The 18222-nt window shown below is 37.4% G+C and overlaps 1 protein-coding gene across 7 annotated transcripts in view; it reads right to left on the bottom strand.

Moving 5' to 3' along the window:
• Positions 1–18222, bottom strand: part of LOC148960107 (fibroblast growth factor 1-like) — a 26164-nt gene extending 7942 nt beyond the window's left edge. The window contains exons 1-2 of one of the 7 annotated variants that reach the window (XM_089109057.1): positions 18113–18222; positions 1772–2319 (exon numbers count right to left, since the gene is read on the bottom strand). In XM_089109057.1, coding sequence (XP_088965183.1) covers positions 1772–2267 — 496 coding nt within the window. In that variant the 5' untranslated portion in view covers positions 2268–2319; positions 18113–18222. The other 6 variants (XM_089109056.1, XM_089109052.1, XM_089109051.1 and 3 more) reach the window with 6 other exon arrangements.

The following is an 18222-nucleotide window of genomic DNA, read 5'->3' as shown; positions in this document are numbered from 1 at the left end:
TATCAACTTAAAGATGATACAAAATTATTATAGATTGTTACTTTTGAAAGCGCCTCCGCCCCTTAATTAGTAGTACACCTATTTTTTAGGGAACAAGCTAATTAAAGACCGAGCTCTAAGATCACCAAAAAATCAATTAACCATGGTCACCCCGATCAAAGATGAAGATACCACTTTTTGCTTGAGGGGGAGGTAGCCCTGATAAATCAGTGTTCAGATAAAAATATTTTGCTTATGCAACGTAAGTTTTTGGGGCCAAGGCCCCCCGGCCCCGGTATCTCGGTCCATGACCCCGATCACCCTGAGCTTAAGAATCTGCAAGAAAATGATTCTTTTAAAGATACCATGGCATTGATTCTTTTGACCATTAGGCACAAATTTCCTGTTCAGTGGACAAAACATATAAAGAAGAACTTCTTGTGATTGATAAGGTGTTTTTCATGTTATTTTATTTCCACGATTTTGTGTTGCAAAACTTTTATTTCTAAAATCATGAAAATTTAAGACACTGATTCATAATCCCGAGCTTGGTTTTTAAAATAAATCTATCTGCTTGCTTAGTTTTTTCAGTTCAATTGAAATCTTCATATAGTCAGTAGCAGGGACGAAAGCAAGTTGCTAATTTTGGAGGGGCGTGGAAGGATGAAAATTCCAACTTTAAGTGAGAAATTTTTCATTCGACCAGTAAATCTGTTGTACCTACCAAATTGATATTTGTAAATAGCCCGAACACCATAGTTCTATTTTCTTTATAATTACCAAATCTTTACTCAATAATTAGCCTAAAGCATAAAAGCCTAAATCTCTAAATTTTGATTAACATGAAACAAACATTAAACATACTGTAAGAAGTAAAGAAACATTTAAGTAAAACCAGTATTAGATATACTTAATGATTAGTAGTATTCTTTCAGATCAATTAATCAATTTTATCCAAAATACATTTTTTCACGATATAGAAGCACCAAGAATTTGGGCCTTTTATTGTCGTTCTTGATCGAAGAAAACTACCTTTAAACTTTTCAGAGGGCCAAATGCCTTTTCATTCTTTACAATTGAAATGATGACTTGAGAACAAACTTGTGCATATGCCTGATTCGAAAGATGAAACACTCTTTTTTGATCAAATACTTCTACTGCAGTTTTTGCAATATATTCTTGCTTCACAGCAGTTTTGTCATAGGAATTTATGATAAGGACTCAAGGACATTAACAAATAACAGGGGGAGTTTAGCATAAACTCGTTTTTTATAAGAAGCGTTGAGAATTTTTAGTACTGAAAGATTCTTAATCTTTTATTGAATTAACTACTCGTAGTTTCTAAAAAATTTCCCACTCTAATATTTTCTGATCAATGCGGGTATTATTTTTCCAAACTGTAAGTTTCAAGTTTCTCATCCGTAAATTCACCTTGCCTGTTTGTAATTTGATTCAACTCCCGTCAGAAAGAAAGAAAAAAAAAACGGGGCAAGTGTGCAATTTGGATCCAGTGGAGACGGGATTCACAAGAGAAAACGATTGGATGAGTCAGCTTCAGCCTGTGAATTTTAATGTTTAGAATTTTTATATTTGAATTAAAAAACTTCTTGAAATATATAATTCACAAGTTTGGTCTTAAGAAAAAAATTCCAAGTCAACCGTTACGTTTTCCAACTGTAACTGAATTTTCCAAACTTTGGGGGGGCGTTACGCCCCCCACGCCCCCCTATTATTTACGTGCCTGGTCAGTAGGTTAGCTAGTGGTGAGTAAAATTTGTAGTGCGCCACTTACTGTACGGAGAGTTATGATCCTGAGTTCCTCGGACAGTGCCGTTAGGTAGTATTTCCACCAGGTACCCGCTTCTGCAGAATAACTTTCTCTTGTGCTCTATGCTTGCCGGATTTTTAATAACAAAGTTAGGCGGTACACTTTGTTCACTTGTGACACGAAGATGATTTCTGAGGAAGATGCTGTATGCTTCGTCCAATTCTAATTGCGGACTGCCTTCCAAAGGGTCCTTTTTTGGGGGCTCATCTTTTCCAATGTAGTCGTAGGGTGACCCATCATAATCTTGAAGAACCGGGCTCTTGATGCGTCGTCGTAAAACGGGCAGCTCTTGCTTTGACGACAAGCCACGCTCAGTTTTTTCCATTGATGATTTTAAGTATTCCAGCAAATCTGTTGTCTTTAAGCTTGATTCCAAGGGGAAAGGCGAGATCGCCGTAAGAGTCACAAACAGCATCGTGATTTGCACTGAAATCAATCTTCGCAAGTATGTATACTCCATCTTCTTTGATGTTTCTCGTCGCCAGTCTTCCGTATTCTATTGCTTTGCTTTTCTAAGAAAGATAATGTATATACATTTGAAACTGAAATATCATACTATCGTATCTGCTAGAGCTAGCTATGTGCGAGAAGATCAGGTACAAGCTGAAGCATCAGTTGCATTTAAATGCTGGTCTCTGAAACCTTTCCCCTACTTAATGACCTTTCTCTTTGAAGAAATCATTTTGCTGAAACCATAGTAACAAACCTTTCTGTCAAATGCGTCTGTTGCATCGATGCCTTGTTGTCTAAGCATCTTTAGAAAAGCGATTGAATAGAAAATGACAAAAATTCGGATGAGCTTGTTTACGTTGGATGCTCATCTTTTAACCCGTCATGTAATAAGAGTTTCGTTTTTAAGTAGATTTTGCTTGATGACATGTCATTTTAGTGGTTAGCTTTTCACAATGATACAGTTCCAAAAGCCATTTACATTGGGATAGAAGAAGGGTTTTTGTATCCAAATAGATACACATTTAATCTCTTTTAATTCGAGATGATCCACTTAACGGAGGGATCAAAGACTCTTCAAAACCACATTTTACAACAGCAAAACAAACATTTTCTCTATTCAGAGGAATCACTTGAAAATTGCATCTTTCCTTGACATAATAAAAACATACAGGACTGCGTAAAGGTTCGAGAGACAAGATATAACATGTGGCACAGTCAGAAAAAGAAGTGGCACAGAATAAATCTTATCCGTATTTCCAATTTTTGTCACAACTCGTTCTGATGATGACAAAAAAATTCCACTATTCAAAACATCTTCTATATTTCATATCATGTTCATATCTACATGTCCTACATTAATAACCATATTTTTTCTTTACGTCTTTTGCTTTAGGCTAGGTCTCCAACCTGATTTGTGCGTCCTATTCAAGGGTGGCGCCAAGAAATTCAAAATGGGGGGGGGGGGGAGGCTCAAGTTGACGGCATTAAAATGCACCATAACATGCTGCTATTTTTTCACAATGTTTTAAAATACTCTACTAAGTTGTGATATACTTTTGTTACGTTTGATTAATTTTTTCTTCAAGTTTAGTCATACCTTCGACCATAGTTAGCATAGCCTTATTGAAGTGAATTTCACTGCAGGGGCAAGCCTTTGTTTATATAAACAAGTGGACAATAGCCTATGATTGAAACATATGGGGCTGGAGGGGTTATAGCCCTATCTTAAAAAATGCCCGAAATGTTAGAATCAAACCAGCACCGGCGGGAGGCAAACGAATAGCGAGTGTAATGTAATGCGTTATCCATTACTAAGTAACAGGGGGATACATGCCAATAATATCATATCTGTAGCCTATAAATGCCTTACGTTTGCCACTCTTTTCTATCATGCAACAAAACAACAAAGCTACCAAATTATCACTAATTTCCCACCTCTACCATCTGAGTTTCTCATGTGCTGAAAACGCGGATCACAAAACCTTTGAAACAGATTTCTTCTCGACAAACAACTTTCAGTATGCGTCATTCGATAAGTAATTATAGCTCCAAATCCAAGTTTCATTTTGCCGTACATATTGTCGAGTTTTTATGTCACGTGTCGGTCTCATTGCGGTATTAGCTCGTCGTACTAGCTCAGGTTCAACTTGATTGTTACTTTCTAAATATAAACATAACTTTGTGTTTTGCTTTTTTAAAATTGACATGTCCAACCCCTTCACTAAAACCCAATCTGCTGGAAAATTCCTCGTCGAAATACAAACCGCTTCAATTAAACTTACTTAATAGAGTCCTCACTATCAGCAACCTATGTTGACATAAACTCTTTCTCTAGATCCTCCTTGGATTTGCAATTCGTTTGAATGAATGGATTCGTCCAAGGCATTTTATTGTCGCAAAAACACCAAGTAACCTCCAGTCTTTGATTACTTCTCATGGGGATACGGATTCAAGATAGATCCATATTCAGAAACAAATTGTACCTTCATCACAAGGCAAACGTGCTCTACCCCTCTTAGCTTACGATTTATAGGAGTAATTAAGGAAATGATACGAGAAACAAGAACGTTTTATGGTCGATGTATGAAACACATGGCAAGAGGGGCCAGAAAGCGGGGCGTCTAGGGGCCCAAGTTATACCCTGGGGCCCAAGTCTTACCTTGGGGCTCAATATGGTTCTTGACGCCCCTGGCAAATGGGGAAATTTTTAGGGCTGTGGCAATAAGTGAATATTGTAGCACTTTTGTATGGCCATACATATCGCCATAAATTGTGACGATAAATCTCCACCAGAATTGTCTGTGGTTCCATACTGGCCGACTTATAAGACTGGGGTAGATGTACGGGTGCAATGGGACATGCAATTACTTGCCCAACCTGGCCATTGCATCTCTTTGTAGATTATCAATAAAATTTCCGATATGACATTTATGTTCTGAATATATCTTTTGATCATATTTGTATTGTTCTTATTATTTAATAATATGATTCAGAATTTCATCTCTTTTATCACCGGATCATCGCGGTGGCCTTATAACTGAAACTCTTTTGCTTACAACTATCATCTATAACAACATAACTGCCTACTTATAGGATTATAGATTTCACCTATCAATTAAATTTAAAAACATCAAAATTAAGATAACATGGCCTCCGACGAAGGGGGGCCGGGGGCCATGCCCCCCACTTTACTGGAAAACAATAGAATTTATGTCAAAATATTTGCTTACCCCCCCTCCCCCAATTTTTCAACCTGTGTCGGAGCTCATTGATAACATCGCATTAAAACGATTAAAAGATTGCTTTTTTGAAAGAGCATTTGTCGAGGCATTTTGTGGTCAGATCAGGCCTCAGAGACAAGCCTTACCTCCACCCCATTATGGCGCAAGCAAATGGTTTAAAAAGCTACATGAAAACAACGTCAAATTATGAAATCTTTCTTCCCTATCATTTATCATCTATTTTTAGCTGTTATGAGTTGTTTTCACCAGTGCATAGGTCACCAGTAGGTCAAATTACGGTTGCGCATACACAATATAACGTGACTGGATAAAGTGTAATTATTTGAGAAGCTGTTGGAACCTGAGACTCATGAAAATCCCCGTCTTATCAGTCCTTCTCAATGTTGCTACCAATGTCTATCAGAGTTGTAAAAAATTCACGAGCAAAACGGAAAGGTAATACTCAGCTAAGACGCAAAAACTCGGCTCTTTTTATCAGGAGATATCCCAAGAGGTGTTTGGGCTAGCAAAAGCACTAAGATATTTTGGCTCAGAGTTAAAATTGCAAGTCTTGTATCAATAAACCCACGATAACTACATATTTTTCATATCAAATATATCTAGAGTATTCTGATTACAAAACCCTCAACTCTACAATGAAAACCATATTCAAATCCGATAGCGTTTTGATTCTTATCAGACTCGAGTTTCCGAATGGCCTTGAATTAAGATTTCTCCAGTGACACCTATCTGTGAATTTCACAAGTTTAAGGAGTTAGGGTGATGTTGCGACCCAGTGTTGTTTTGCAGAATATCAAGGTGAAATCTTTTGTTTAGAGTATGAAAAACTTAATGCGTGTTACCTCTGACTGTTATGCGTAGTTGTTTTCACTTGAAGCTGACTTTCGGCTGATAGAATGGTCACAATAACGTCAATTATATTGTGTATGCCGGGGCAAAAGTGTTGCAGAACTCGAAGCGATCCTTTCTGGCAGTAGTTTTCGACGTATAAACAAAGTTGCCTATTGTTGTTCGTTAGAGAATAGGAACGAAGAATGATTCGAAGTACAGGGAGAACAACGCGTGCGCTTGTTTTGAAGTTACACAGTGACGGCGCTTTAATGTTCAAAGGAACAGAGTGAGCGGAATGCCCCCAACTTTGCAGGCAATGCGAGGTGCGCAGCTTCATACAGCGCGCTTCGTGTTGAACAACATCTTGTATTGTTTCACATCACAAACATGACAAAATGACCTCCGATACTTTTGGCCATGGATGCTATGTTTGTGCCCGGTATTTAGGTAGAAGCTTTGTTATGAGATTCTTCTGTATATGGAGTCAGCGTAATAGCAACTACTACGGTGTACAATCATGAAGTACGTCGCGGAAAGTTGCCTTGCAGCTTTGCGCAACATCACATCAACTGGAACTCAAGAACACGGACAATTTGGGACCCCATAATTTACGTTAATCGTAAGACAAATATGAAAAAGTTCTTTACTTCTAAGTAATGCTTTTATTCATTTCAATATCATAGAATCTCAAAAACATCTCTAATGACGGTGCAAATCTTTTCCACATAAGCATCCTTTAGTTGATGTAAAGTGTGCAACATTAAAGAAACACAAATGTATTTATATATTTTGTATATAGAAAAATTATTCTGATGATTACAGTGCTAGAGAGCATGCGATAGATCTTGACAGAGAAGTCAAATGTCCCATTTTGTTAAGCAGAATTAATAAAAGCCTGTTTACTCTGTAGAGAAAGATTTGCGGAGCACTTGATGAATGAAAAACATCGTTATAGTTATGTTTACTCTAAAAGTGGAGTTTTTGAAAGATATCATTCACCATTTCAAAAAGACTATGCGAAAAAATCCGTCGATTCTATTGGGATGGGCAATATCCTGAAACATCATACATAAAATCAAATAGTTATCCAAAATATACCTATTTTACGAGTAAATGTTTACCAGAGAGGCAAAGGTGCGATTTTAAAGTAAATTAGTGTTGTCTTGTCATGTTGACACAAAGTTAACAAATATCTGGTACAGCTCTTAGCAACTGTAGCAAATCAAACTTACCTTTTCTTGTTGAGAACTTTTGTTTGTAAAGCACGTCGAGAAACACGAGCTTATGAACCTTCGAGCATGAATGAAAATTTTGGTCACTGTGTTCTCCCTAAGGATTGCGTTTACTCAGCCTTAAAAAAGCTTTCTTTATCCACTTCGCTCTATGTGTGACACCAACTGACGGTCGCTCGCTGACTGTATGGGGAAAAATACCATTGCTCTCTATTAAATATGCTTAAAATAACTGGCACACCATATGCTTCCGATTTGACAGCTTTTCTAATGTTTCGTATGGCTGGAAACAACGGAACTAAAGTGGCTAGTCCGACCGCTAATTAACCGGTCAGTCCGTAAATCAATGTGTCCCGTTCTGTGATATGGTTTGTGAATTCAATTCATTATTTACAGAGCCATGATTGATTGGCCGATTTGATCCTTTATGTCAATCAAAAGTAGTGAACGATTTATCAGATTCCAGCCCTCTTTTTCGGCTTGAATATAAGCATGATTCAAGTTTTAAACGGAATACTGAACAAATACTAGATTTTATGTAAATTGAGGAGATTCTTAAGAAGTTTGATCTCATTGGGATTTTTTAAACAACACTGGTTGGTACAAAAGGCAATAGGAGCTGAAACGATAATCCTCCCCCTGCACCCCTAAATCCCCAACACTTTGAACAAGGCGAGCAAACATTTGGCGCAATAGGAGTTTTATCATCAACGTTCTTATTGACTGGGCATAGCCCCTTCGCTGTTCTCTCCATCTGTGCTGTTTGCCCTATCTGGGCCAATTGGCCAGAAATCAAGAATGTTTATGGAGAATCGTATCATTAACCCAAGAGCTCGGGAGAACATGGAAGCTTTTTCGTATCACTTCAAAATGAAAGTCAAGGCCTTCAAATGTCTTATATCAAAATTCTCATCAAGTCTGCTTTAGAGATTAGAGATGGCATAATTTCAGACCTCTATTGCCAAAGTACAAAATTTGTTACGCGACCAGCAAAATTTTACTGCTATAACACGAGCAACCAGATTGCTCAACATAATCATCATAAATATAGACATACCCCAGTTTCATTAGAAAAATATATGTCATATCTTGTTATATTTATTTTCCATTACATTATCGGTCCCATTGCTCGCTACTGAGTGGAAAGGGAGAGCTCAAAGGTTGGTTCAGCGCGCACTACGACCCTACGCACCATACGTATGATTATGCAGAGTCTAATTGGCCGAAGTACACGCAGAGGAAAGACAGTTCATTCAAAATAGCTATTTAAGCTTCTTCTTACATCATTTAGGCTGGGTCACACCCCAAGGGGAAGTGCTTCGGGCCAAAAGAAGGAACAAGAGCTGACCCAAGGTTCCTGAAGCTATTTCTGAAGTTGTCAAGATAATGAAAGGTTCGGCCTGTGCTAGCAAGGTTGTATGTTGTAAACATGCGTTGCATCCTGGATGGTAATAGCGTTCTCGATCTCTAAATAAGAGGCGTTAATAACTTTGTTGGATTGTAATGGATTTGTAATTCACTCTTTGCGTTTATCGTTGAGATGGTATAAGAAATTATCTCTGTTTGGTGGAAATATAAGGAAATTATGGAAATATAGGGAAATACAGATAGTGGTCAAGAAGAACAGGCATTGCTATAAGGTTAGAAGGGTATTAAGTAAAAAAATCCCCAGCGTTTCCTTTCCCCAACTTTCATTGATAGGTGTACTATCTTTGTACCCATGCGAATCTGGAAAACCTCCGAGAAAGGAGTGGTTTTTCCCCAAACGTATAGGATAGTGAAACTAGGACAGTGAAAAAGTGGTAGCTTTTGTAGTTTTGAGAAAGTTACTGAAATAGTGTCTTTTAAAAAACTGATCTAGACCAAGATTCCTCTTTGCTGACAATGCCCTAGCAGCTGCTACTTAAGATCAAATGTATGCATGTAATTTGCCCATCAACATAATCATGATACCCAAAAAATTGTTCAGAAAGGGTACAACCTCAAAGAAATGAATACTTTTCTATGTAAGGTCATTTGCAATTTATAATAAAAATGTTCGCAGTTTTGTTTCACAACGTGTTCCTCTTTTTATTTACCACCATAATAGAGAAACCAATAAACATATGGAGTAAGAATCATATGACGAGAACTTCAGCATTCTCTGATTAGTTCAGTATTGGACAAAAGAAGAAAATTTCTGGAGAATACGCTCGTTTCCTCCCCATTCGGCGGTAGCTGGCGCCGCCATTGGCTGATTGCTAGCATCAGCGCTGGAATTCCGTCCTAAACTGCACAACCGAAAACTGTATATTTCGTGATAACTGCATGATCTGCAAAATCTGGCAACCAGCGGGACTTTTGCCTAAGTGTCTTGCAAGCGAATTTTGAATGACTTTCCAGACAGAGTTAGCAAATTCGTTGGAAAAGTGCTTTCATTTCGGATTTGGTTTTCGGCGGGGATGTTCAACACCGTTTAAATATGGTCACGCCACTGCATGCAGGGCCTAAAATATTTTAGAGTTGGCAATCTGTTTGAATTTCTCTAAAAAGTCTCAATCACCTTTAAATGAGCATCCTTCGCTCGAATATCCTAACACTGTATTTGAACTGAGGAAACTTAATAACCTATAGAAATGTGAAAATATTGCAGAAAATGCCTGATTTGTATAATGCTTTATTCTTTAAAACCTTTTTTCAAATTTGAGTTGTTTCATTTCCATCCTGAATTGGTAATTTGAGGGGTAAAATTTATCTTTAGTTTTGGCACGCGGTGTTCAACATTGCATAAGTTGTGAATCAGAGAAATCTCAAACTGTTATATAACAGGGCCCGCGCCACAGGGGGAGGGGGGGGTGGCCACAGCTTCTCCTTTTTTGCGAAGCAAGTAGTTTTAAAGCTGCAGTAAAAGGGATAAGAAGCCTTGGCCCACTACTTTTTCCAGCCTTGCCCCCCCCACTTTCAAATTCGTGGCGCGGGCCCTGATACACTTCTATGCTTTATGGATTTTTAGCCTCCTCCATGCATATCTACATCTGTTAGTATCTAAAAGGTAGATTTCGGGTAAGGGCTTGCAGAGCTGCGGTCCCTCAAACGGGACGCGTTAACCGAGTCTATCCTGTTTAAAGATCTTCTTAATAAATATCGCTGGGAGATTTCAGGTCTCTCAGATCATTATTGCCATCCAAAACAGTTTTAAGGATCCGCTCCTGTCATGTGTGTTTATTTTCAGTGAGATAAAATCAAACGTTCTTGTGTATCCTATTCGTGTAAAATGGCTCTGTTCTGGGTTCTTTAATTTGGTCCTTTTAACGCTGCTAATGACTGTATGCAAAAATAGCCGAAACTAGCAGAAACTATACTAATAGTCTAGTAATCAAAAGTACAGGTGCAAAATCTGAATCCTTAATTTTCGGCGTTCAAGTAGACTTTGCTATTCTTTCTCCGAATCCTTTTTTCGATATTCGTCCAAAAATTAACAGACCCTTTTACATGAGGCTGAGCCTTGACTTTCATAGCTGAGGAGGGGGGCATAAAGTAGAAAGCGTTTGGCTATCAAGTATTAAAGATGTATCTGATTCATGAACTTTGTCCCCCTGCGTAACCCTTGCTTTATTTTTAATTGTTGCCTCTACCGTAACTCGGTGAATTGGTGAATTGGTGAATCAGCTGATTACAGTTATCAGCAACATTCATAAAACATGCTTTTCGGTAATCAGCATTCAATAAGGCAAATACATTCAACATGTACCTGTCCCAAACGTATAAAGCCGCCTCGGTGCTCATGCTCCTTTCAACTAGTGCTAGCTCCATCCAGGGGAGTTAAACACTGATTCCTACTATTTGCCCCACGTTCCTTATTGCACTTTCACTTAACCCCTCATTTGCTAAGCGCCACTTTTGCAAAAACAACTTTGGTTACCACATTTTGAAGTTACAAGTTTGACGATTGGCTTCATGAAATAGATACGTATTGAAGTCTGTAAAAAATTTACGAAAAAGCAAGTGTGATGTTAAGAATAGCGAAAATGGCAGAATCACGCAGGATTGCAGGTGAAAAGGGTTTCTAAGGAAGATTTTTCGCGAATAACTGTTTGTCACATTGTAAGATCTTAAAAAACTTCTTGTTTCGGATGTCAAACTACTTAGGGGTAGTACACTCCATATGTCTCTTGCTAGTCACGCATTTTGTTAGAACTATGCCCAAGGAGTCCCATTCAACAGACGATTTGTAAAGTTACTAAGCTTGGAAACAAAGTTTTCTACCCAAGATATAAAACTCGTTGTGAGTCATTCAGGTCTTTTTCATTTAATCCTGTTTATGTTTTTGTTTTGCATAGTTTGCTCTAATTAAAAGGAATAGGATCTCACTTTCAGGTCACAAGGACTCGTAACGTGGATATCGATGTCTCAGAGAGAGTCTATTGCTTCAGCCAGCATCTGTGTGTGGGTGGTTGTTTTACTCGTAAACACATTTAAAAGAAATTGCTTGAAGTTTTCAATATCACGTTTCAGTAGCTCCGCTGTTATTTTCGGTAACACAGCTTGGAGACTGGGTCTAGCCTAGCTAGAAGTACTTTTTAGCAACGACTTTTGTATTCTGAGACGTAAAGTGAAGAATAGAAATCTAAAGATTAAAAGTGGAGCTCGATGCTCGTCTGCAGCTTATTAGAAACCATTTTATTGCTCAGAAATTGCTTAAGCAAGCTGTTTATGCATTTGATATAGTTTAAATGAGATATTTTGGGAAGAAACCGTGCAAAGTGCACACTCCTTCGGTTTCAACTGAACAAGAGCCGTCGTATCTCAGGTTTTAACTATTCTGGGAAAAACTGCTCTTATTTGCCAGCTAGGAAATTCAAATCATGCTTTATACTTTAGGAAAAAATGAATAATCGTAACTGATTATCATTAATAGCCATTGCATGATCCATTTGGTCGTCTTACTTTTCAAATCCATAATCTGTTAAAATTTTCACTTTTTTCGTGCGCTCATATGTTTTTTTATTGTTTGAGACTCTAATTATAGCAAGTAAATGCAAGTAAATGCAAAATTGTTATATTTGGTATCTGGCCATAAAAATATTCATTACTCGAACATTTTAAAATAGGAAATTCTCTCTTACCTTCCACGAAACTTGGTTAAGAAATTTGTCTCCGTCTTGCCTAGAAATAACCAAGAAAGCAATTGACATGCTAATGTTGGTTGTGCTACTTTATATACTTTCTACCTGGCAAAATAATCTAAATATAGATTTTGGCCGCACTTTGTGTGACAGGAAATACCTGCTAGTAGCTGTACTTAAAAAATAATTCCTAGAACGCGATTGATGGTGACATTTTGAAAGGAAACGTCATTTTGATCACAAAAAGTTGTTTGGTCAATGACAAGGCTGTTACGTTTCTATTGCGAATAGCGTGACGTCATATAAATCCACTGTTGCTATGAAGGGAATGTTGCGACCACATTGGTTTAATGGCGGAACTATCGGCTTCTAAGCTAGCAAAGGACCTCATCAATCATTTGCATTGAATTTATAGATCTTAGTGACCGAGATTCCGGCGCAGGGGAACTTGGCACTGCGATGTTTAATTCCGCTTTTCCGGGGCTTCAAATCTCGTTGTCAACACGAGGCGGACTGATAATCTCCGAAAACTGACAACAACTTGCGTATAAACTTATCTTCTTTCTTAGTCATTGAAAACTAACGATTGAAGAATCAGTTTCTGGAAACTTGGTTATTGTATCCTGTTCTTTGATTCCAGGACACTCAGTTATCGTTGAATTAATTAAATTTGGACGAAACCTCATTCTTTGAGATTAACAAATGAGATCATGTTTAGTTTACAAAATCGACATTTAGGAATGGAAAAAGACATCCACCTTTCCTAGTTATAATGTGCACTTGTCACCAGCACAAGCACTCACGTATCAGAGAAAGCCAGAGCTGAAATATCTAACAAAGCTGAAAAAGTCAATTTATGCTAAAGTTGATGCTTCTTCACCTTGTTGCTATTCTTTTTGTATCAAAATTGATTAAATACACATTGGCAAGTCTTTTCTGATACACATTTACAAGTCATATCTCTATGTTTGAATGGTTCTCTTCTACAAATATCTTGAAAATAGAATGCTAAAAATAGTTTCTACATTTTATGCACCATTGTTTACTGTAACTAGCACTGACACTCATTCATCTAGGTTTCCTATTCATCTGCGCCACATTACATCATACCCGTTCGTTTCTTATCTCATTAATATCCGTGCGGCAAATAATTGAAAATAACATAGATTTTTGTATTATCTCACACTTCCAGATGTTTCTTTCTTTTGATCCCTCTAACAAACCTTCTAATACTTCAACCCTCGGGCGCGCGTTCCACCGACAAAGACTGCGTCAATGGCCTTAAGTCACGTCATTTGAAAGCCCTTCAAAGGTTTAGAGGTGCAGCTGTTCTTTTTTATATGGATTTTTCCAGTTACTTTATAAAAAAACTGCTTATTCTTAAACTGCTCATTTGAAGCTACAACACACCAACTGAATAAAATTAGAGACAAAATAAGACAGATTAAGGGAGTTGTATGCAGGGGTATTTCTAGAGAGGAGAGAGCGCCCCCTATTCTACAGATAATTAATGGTTCAACTAGTGCTTTATTCATGACAAAGTTTCCCAAGACTTGTACAAAATTTCATATGACAGCAGTTAACCCATAAAAAGATGCCGACATAACATCGAAATAAAATTGCAGCTTAAAATTGAATTTTTTAAATGCCGTTTGACTGAAGCCTGCCCCCTTTGCCCCTTGGTCGTTCCAGCGTCCCTACTTTTTGTGACTTGAGCCCTACCACTTATCCCCTGAATCTTCCGTTGCAACATGATCATTTGCTGTACCTTATCACATGCCTTCACATGTTCTGGTGAAGCCAATCAGTTCTACCCACACATGCATATCAGAATTTTGAAAAGTAACTATGCACGTGAAAAACTTAGCAATGAGCATCCCACGTCACAAATACCTCACGTCAAAAAGTATGATTTGTCGGAAGGTTGAAGCATATCCCGCCCACAGTTGCCGCAAATGACGTTAACGCAAATTTTACCGTAATACGCGCAGCTTCAAGGAAACGCATAGAGGTTGCCAAACACAGGGAACAAGTCAGGAAAGTTGTTTACTCTGTTTCGTCAGGAAAATAACGGAATTCAATCAACATGTAATCTGTTTCAAGATCCTCCCCTGGATTTCCGAAGATGCCAATTCTAAAAACAGTGCCATCATATATTTAAGCTCTTTGTCATTTTGCGAAAAATATGTTATTCATAATTTTGATTTTCCGTCACTTCAGGAAAATCTGTGAAATCAAATGACAGAAATAATTCAGTAGACATTTACAGTGGTTTTACAATCATAATCATCATCAAGAACATAAACGCTTGCCACCTTTTTCTCAAAGTTTACAGACTGGAATCGTAGACACGGCCCATATAGAAAGATACCAGGCAATTTATGGCAATAGTCAGATGTATGCTATTTCTATTTTATAAACATGGCCTTAGAAATACCAAAAATTCCTTTATAGTACATTTTACGTTTTTCGAAGTAGAATAGAATTGTATGTGAATTGTAAAAGACGACATGCTGCTATACGTTGACAAAAATTGTGAGATAGGCCCTTGGAATGAGCTTATCGTTACAATAAACCCTCACTGCGTATGGTATTTATAAAGTTCAAAACTTCGATTGCCATTTCTTATGGCAAAAGGTCTGCAACAAAAAATACTTTGAAAACAAAGGATGATTTCCAAAGAAATACACTCGAGTTACGCTAAAAATAGCAGTGTCACCGTTTTTGAACAACTATAGTTCTACCAACTGCTGCACACTAATTATACCAACAACAATAATCAATTACTGAATTTAGAATTCTCGCCACCTTGAGTAAGTGGAATGAGGCCTGGAGTGTAAGCGTCTTACAAAACCTCGATGCTACGTCACGAATTTTAAAGCTTCCTTCAACTCTTTTATCGCTTATATTTTAACAATGGCTCCTTGGGAATCCAATCCAGTTGGCTTATTAAGCACCGGCCAAACGCTCTCAATGTTTTACTCGACAACGCTCTCGACATTCTACTCGAAAAAGTCGAGTGTTTGGCCGGAGCTTTTGATCTTTATACCTTTAATAGCATTACCAAAAAAATATGATGGAGAATAGCCTTTGGAATTCTATTTCTACCTTCTCTGCTTAGTAATCCCAGAAATCAATAAAGATTTCATAATTGTTAAAGATTAAGTAAAATTTGATATGACGTGAGATTCATTTGTAGTAAAGTATGACAAATAATTCTTAATTTTGAAATCTAATGATATTCCCGTAAAAAGAGTAAAACCAGATGCAACAGAAATGAACTTAAATTGGATTATTCTTAAGTCAAATATAATTGAAGCTAAGTTATAGAAAGAGCACAGTTGATATCTAAATGATCAAACATTACAATATGAAACTTGAGAAATGCATTCCGCTTTCGAGCTAGGCCTAACAAGTATTGAAGAATTAGGTGTCAAAGCAACTGTTACCTGGAAAAAAGCTTATCTTCAGTTGTCGGCTTCGTGTATCTTTTTTATTCTCACAAAAGTCAGCTAGGCAACAAACTAGAGTATCGAGAGAAAGAGAATTGACTTTTATTGTGGATCTCAGGAAATGATAACAGCTAGGGACAACATCGACACTTGTCGGACAACGGATGTTGTTTTTGCTGCTCTTTTTCCTGAGTGAAGGATAGATATGCATCTGAGATTGTCCTCTATGTTTAATTATCAAATGGTTTCTGCAAGTTACCAGGGGATTCTGTATTTTAGTTTTTAGCTAAATGAAGTTTTTTGTCTACAACGGGACTTTAAATGACACATTTCAAAAACCCGAGTTTCAGCATAGAAAATGCTTTATAGATCAAAATACAGAAGAGGGCTGTTCCGCCTTTTTAAGGGTTGTGCAACATAACTACCAGCTGATAAACATTTTTGTTATACCTAAGAATGCAGAGAATAGCAGAGGAGCCAATCACGAGTCTTGATTGCAAACTAGCAAAGTAGAACGCGTTGGAACGATCGCCCATTTATTCCGTCAAATGATAAAACCAGTGTGGAAAAAAGGAAATAAAACAACAGCGATACAAATTTGCTACTTTTTCCCACATCGTTTGTATAATTTTAAAGGTTGCAGTCAAACTATTCGAGATAGGATTTACTGCTAAGGTAAGGCTTTCGAATCCAAGACGTAACAGTGTCATTTTGTGCTGGAGGTTTCGGGTCTACCCGTAGTAGCTCTACATTATCTGAATTTCAATACTTTAGTGCTTGCAATTTTTTTGCGATGATCACACCAGCTCGGACCACCTCAACGAAACTTTAAGAATGGAACTCTTTTGTCTTTCACTCAAATTTACAAGAGGATAAGAAGTGATTGTCTTAATCATGCTGTGCTGTTCTATACAAAGGCCTAAAAAACGTCATAAGTTTTCTGAATCTTTGTATTTATAATCATGATCAAGCACCATAGCCATAGCAACTATAATCAAAGCAAATTTGATAGTCGTAATTACACATAATAACAAAATTGATGATATTGTTATTGAATGAAGATATTGTTAATTTATCAGCGCCATCTTCTACATATCAACAACAGCAGCAACACACCATCGTCAAATCATCAAAAGCCAAAACTGCCATTATGGATTCACAAAAAACACTTTGATAATGGCGTTCAATTAAAAATTTCCTAATTACCGTTAATACCATTGGTCATGCTTTCCTGCAAACAGGTTGCCGACCAAAATTACCAGATTGCGTGTATCTCCACCAGCATAAATTTTTTTAAAGAAGTTGCCGTTCGTTCTCTTTCATTGTTGCCGTGCGCTCCTTTTCATGCATTGCCGCGTGGATTCTCATTTCCTTTTTTCCAGAACGTTGCTTTCAGGTCAGTGGGATAATCTATGGCGTTCATGGGTGCGGATGCATCTCCCGACAACTTAAGCAAGGAAGGATTCCTTCAGAAGATTAAGGAAAGTTTTGCCCATATATATAGAAGAAGTTTCGAAAACTATAATAAAAATGCTTTACTTATATTCAAATGCAGGGCATGCTGTCTCTAAAACATACTCTTCAATTTCGCATCCCTTTTTTAAATGTTTTATTTAAAAAGAAAATATCCTGTTTATGCCACTGCAGGTGTAGAATCAATCATGTTCTTTGCCATTTTAAATAGAACAGTTTCCTTGTGTACAAAGAACAGTGCCATCATTGCCATACATCTAGTTCATTCAATCATGCTTAACTCAAAGTTTTTTCTTAATCAGCTAAAGCCCTGTAGTGTTTAAGCTCATTGTTCAGAGGTTGACAGCTCTTAAAGAACTGATGAAAATAAGCTCTTTATGGCTTTGTTTTTCGATATCTGTTATAAAAAAGAACTGTTGTTGGTTTTTAGGTAGCCATTGATTTAGAAAAATAAACTTTTTTAATCCCAGTTTGATTTTGTTTAGGCCAAGGGTCTGCAGACCACGAGATCCACAGTAGATGACTCTTATTATCTCTACAAAAAGGAACTCATGAAGTACACAGTACAGGAATAAGTGTTTCTGCAGCTAATAGATATTGTATTTTCCCAAGAATCTGCATTAATTACAAAAGCCAATTTCGGGGCAACGATATATTGGCTATTCAAAAGTAAACTACCATTCTTTAGTGTTAAATGAGTTAAATGAGTACTGGGATATTACGATAGTTCCACCCAGTGCTACCCTGGTACACACGATCATGTGACAAGTAGGATTCGTGATTGACCCTGAAATATCCATGCTTAAGCGCACCAGTCACAAATTTATGGCAATACAGACTAGACGCAGGAAACTTTTACAATTTGAACACGCAAGAAATAAAGAAACTTTCCGAGGAAATGCCGCTGGTTGAGATTTAATTTCGCCTTGTTAAACAGGTCATGTTTCACCAGTTCTGTGTTACTCACGAACATACTTAGAAGGAAAAACCTGTTGTGATGCAAGGTGCCTTTGCTTACCACTCAGTTCCTTGGCTAACTGGAATGGCGAGGCTTTCCAATAGAAGGTCGCAGAACTTTGCCTTTTCAAGTTTTCATCGACAGTGAGTTAAATACATTTTTGCTGCAAG

The sequence above is a fragment of the Rhopilema esculentum genome, chromosome 6, assembly GCF_057945365.1.
Source record: "Rhopilema esculentum isolate cy_ngs chromosome 6, ASM5794536v1, whole genome shotgun sequence".
NCBI classification, from domain to species: Eukaryota; Metazoa; Cnidaria; class Scyphozoa; order Rhizostomeae; family Rhizostomatidae; genus Rhopilema; species Rhopilema esculentum.
The sequence above is the reverse complement of the archived record's forward strand: the minus strand, read 5'-3'. Positions and strand labels throughout refer to the sequence as shown.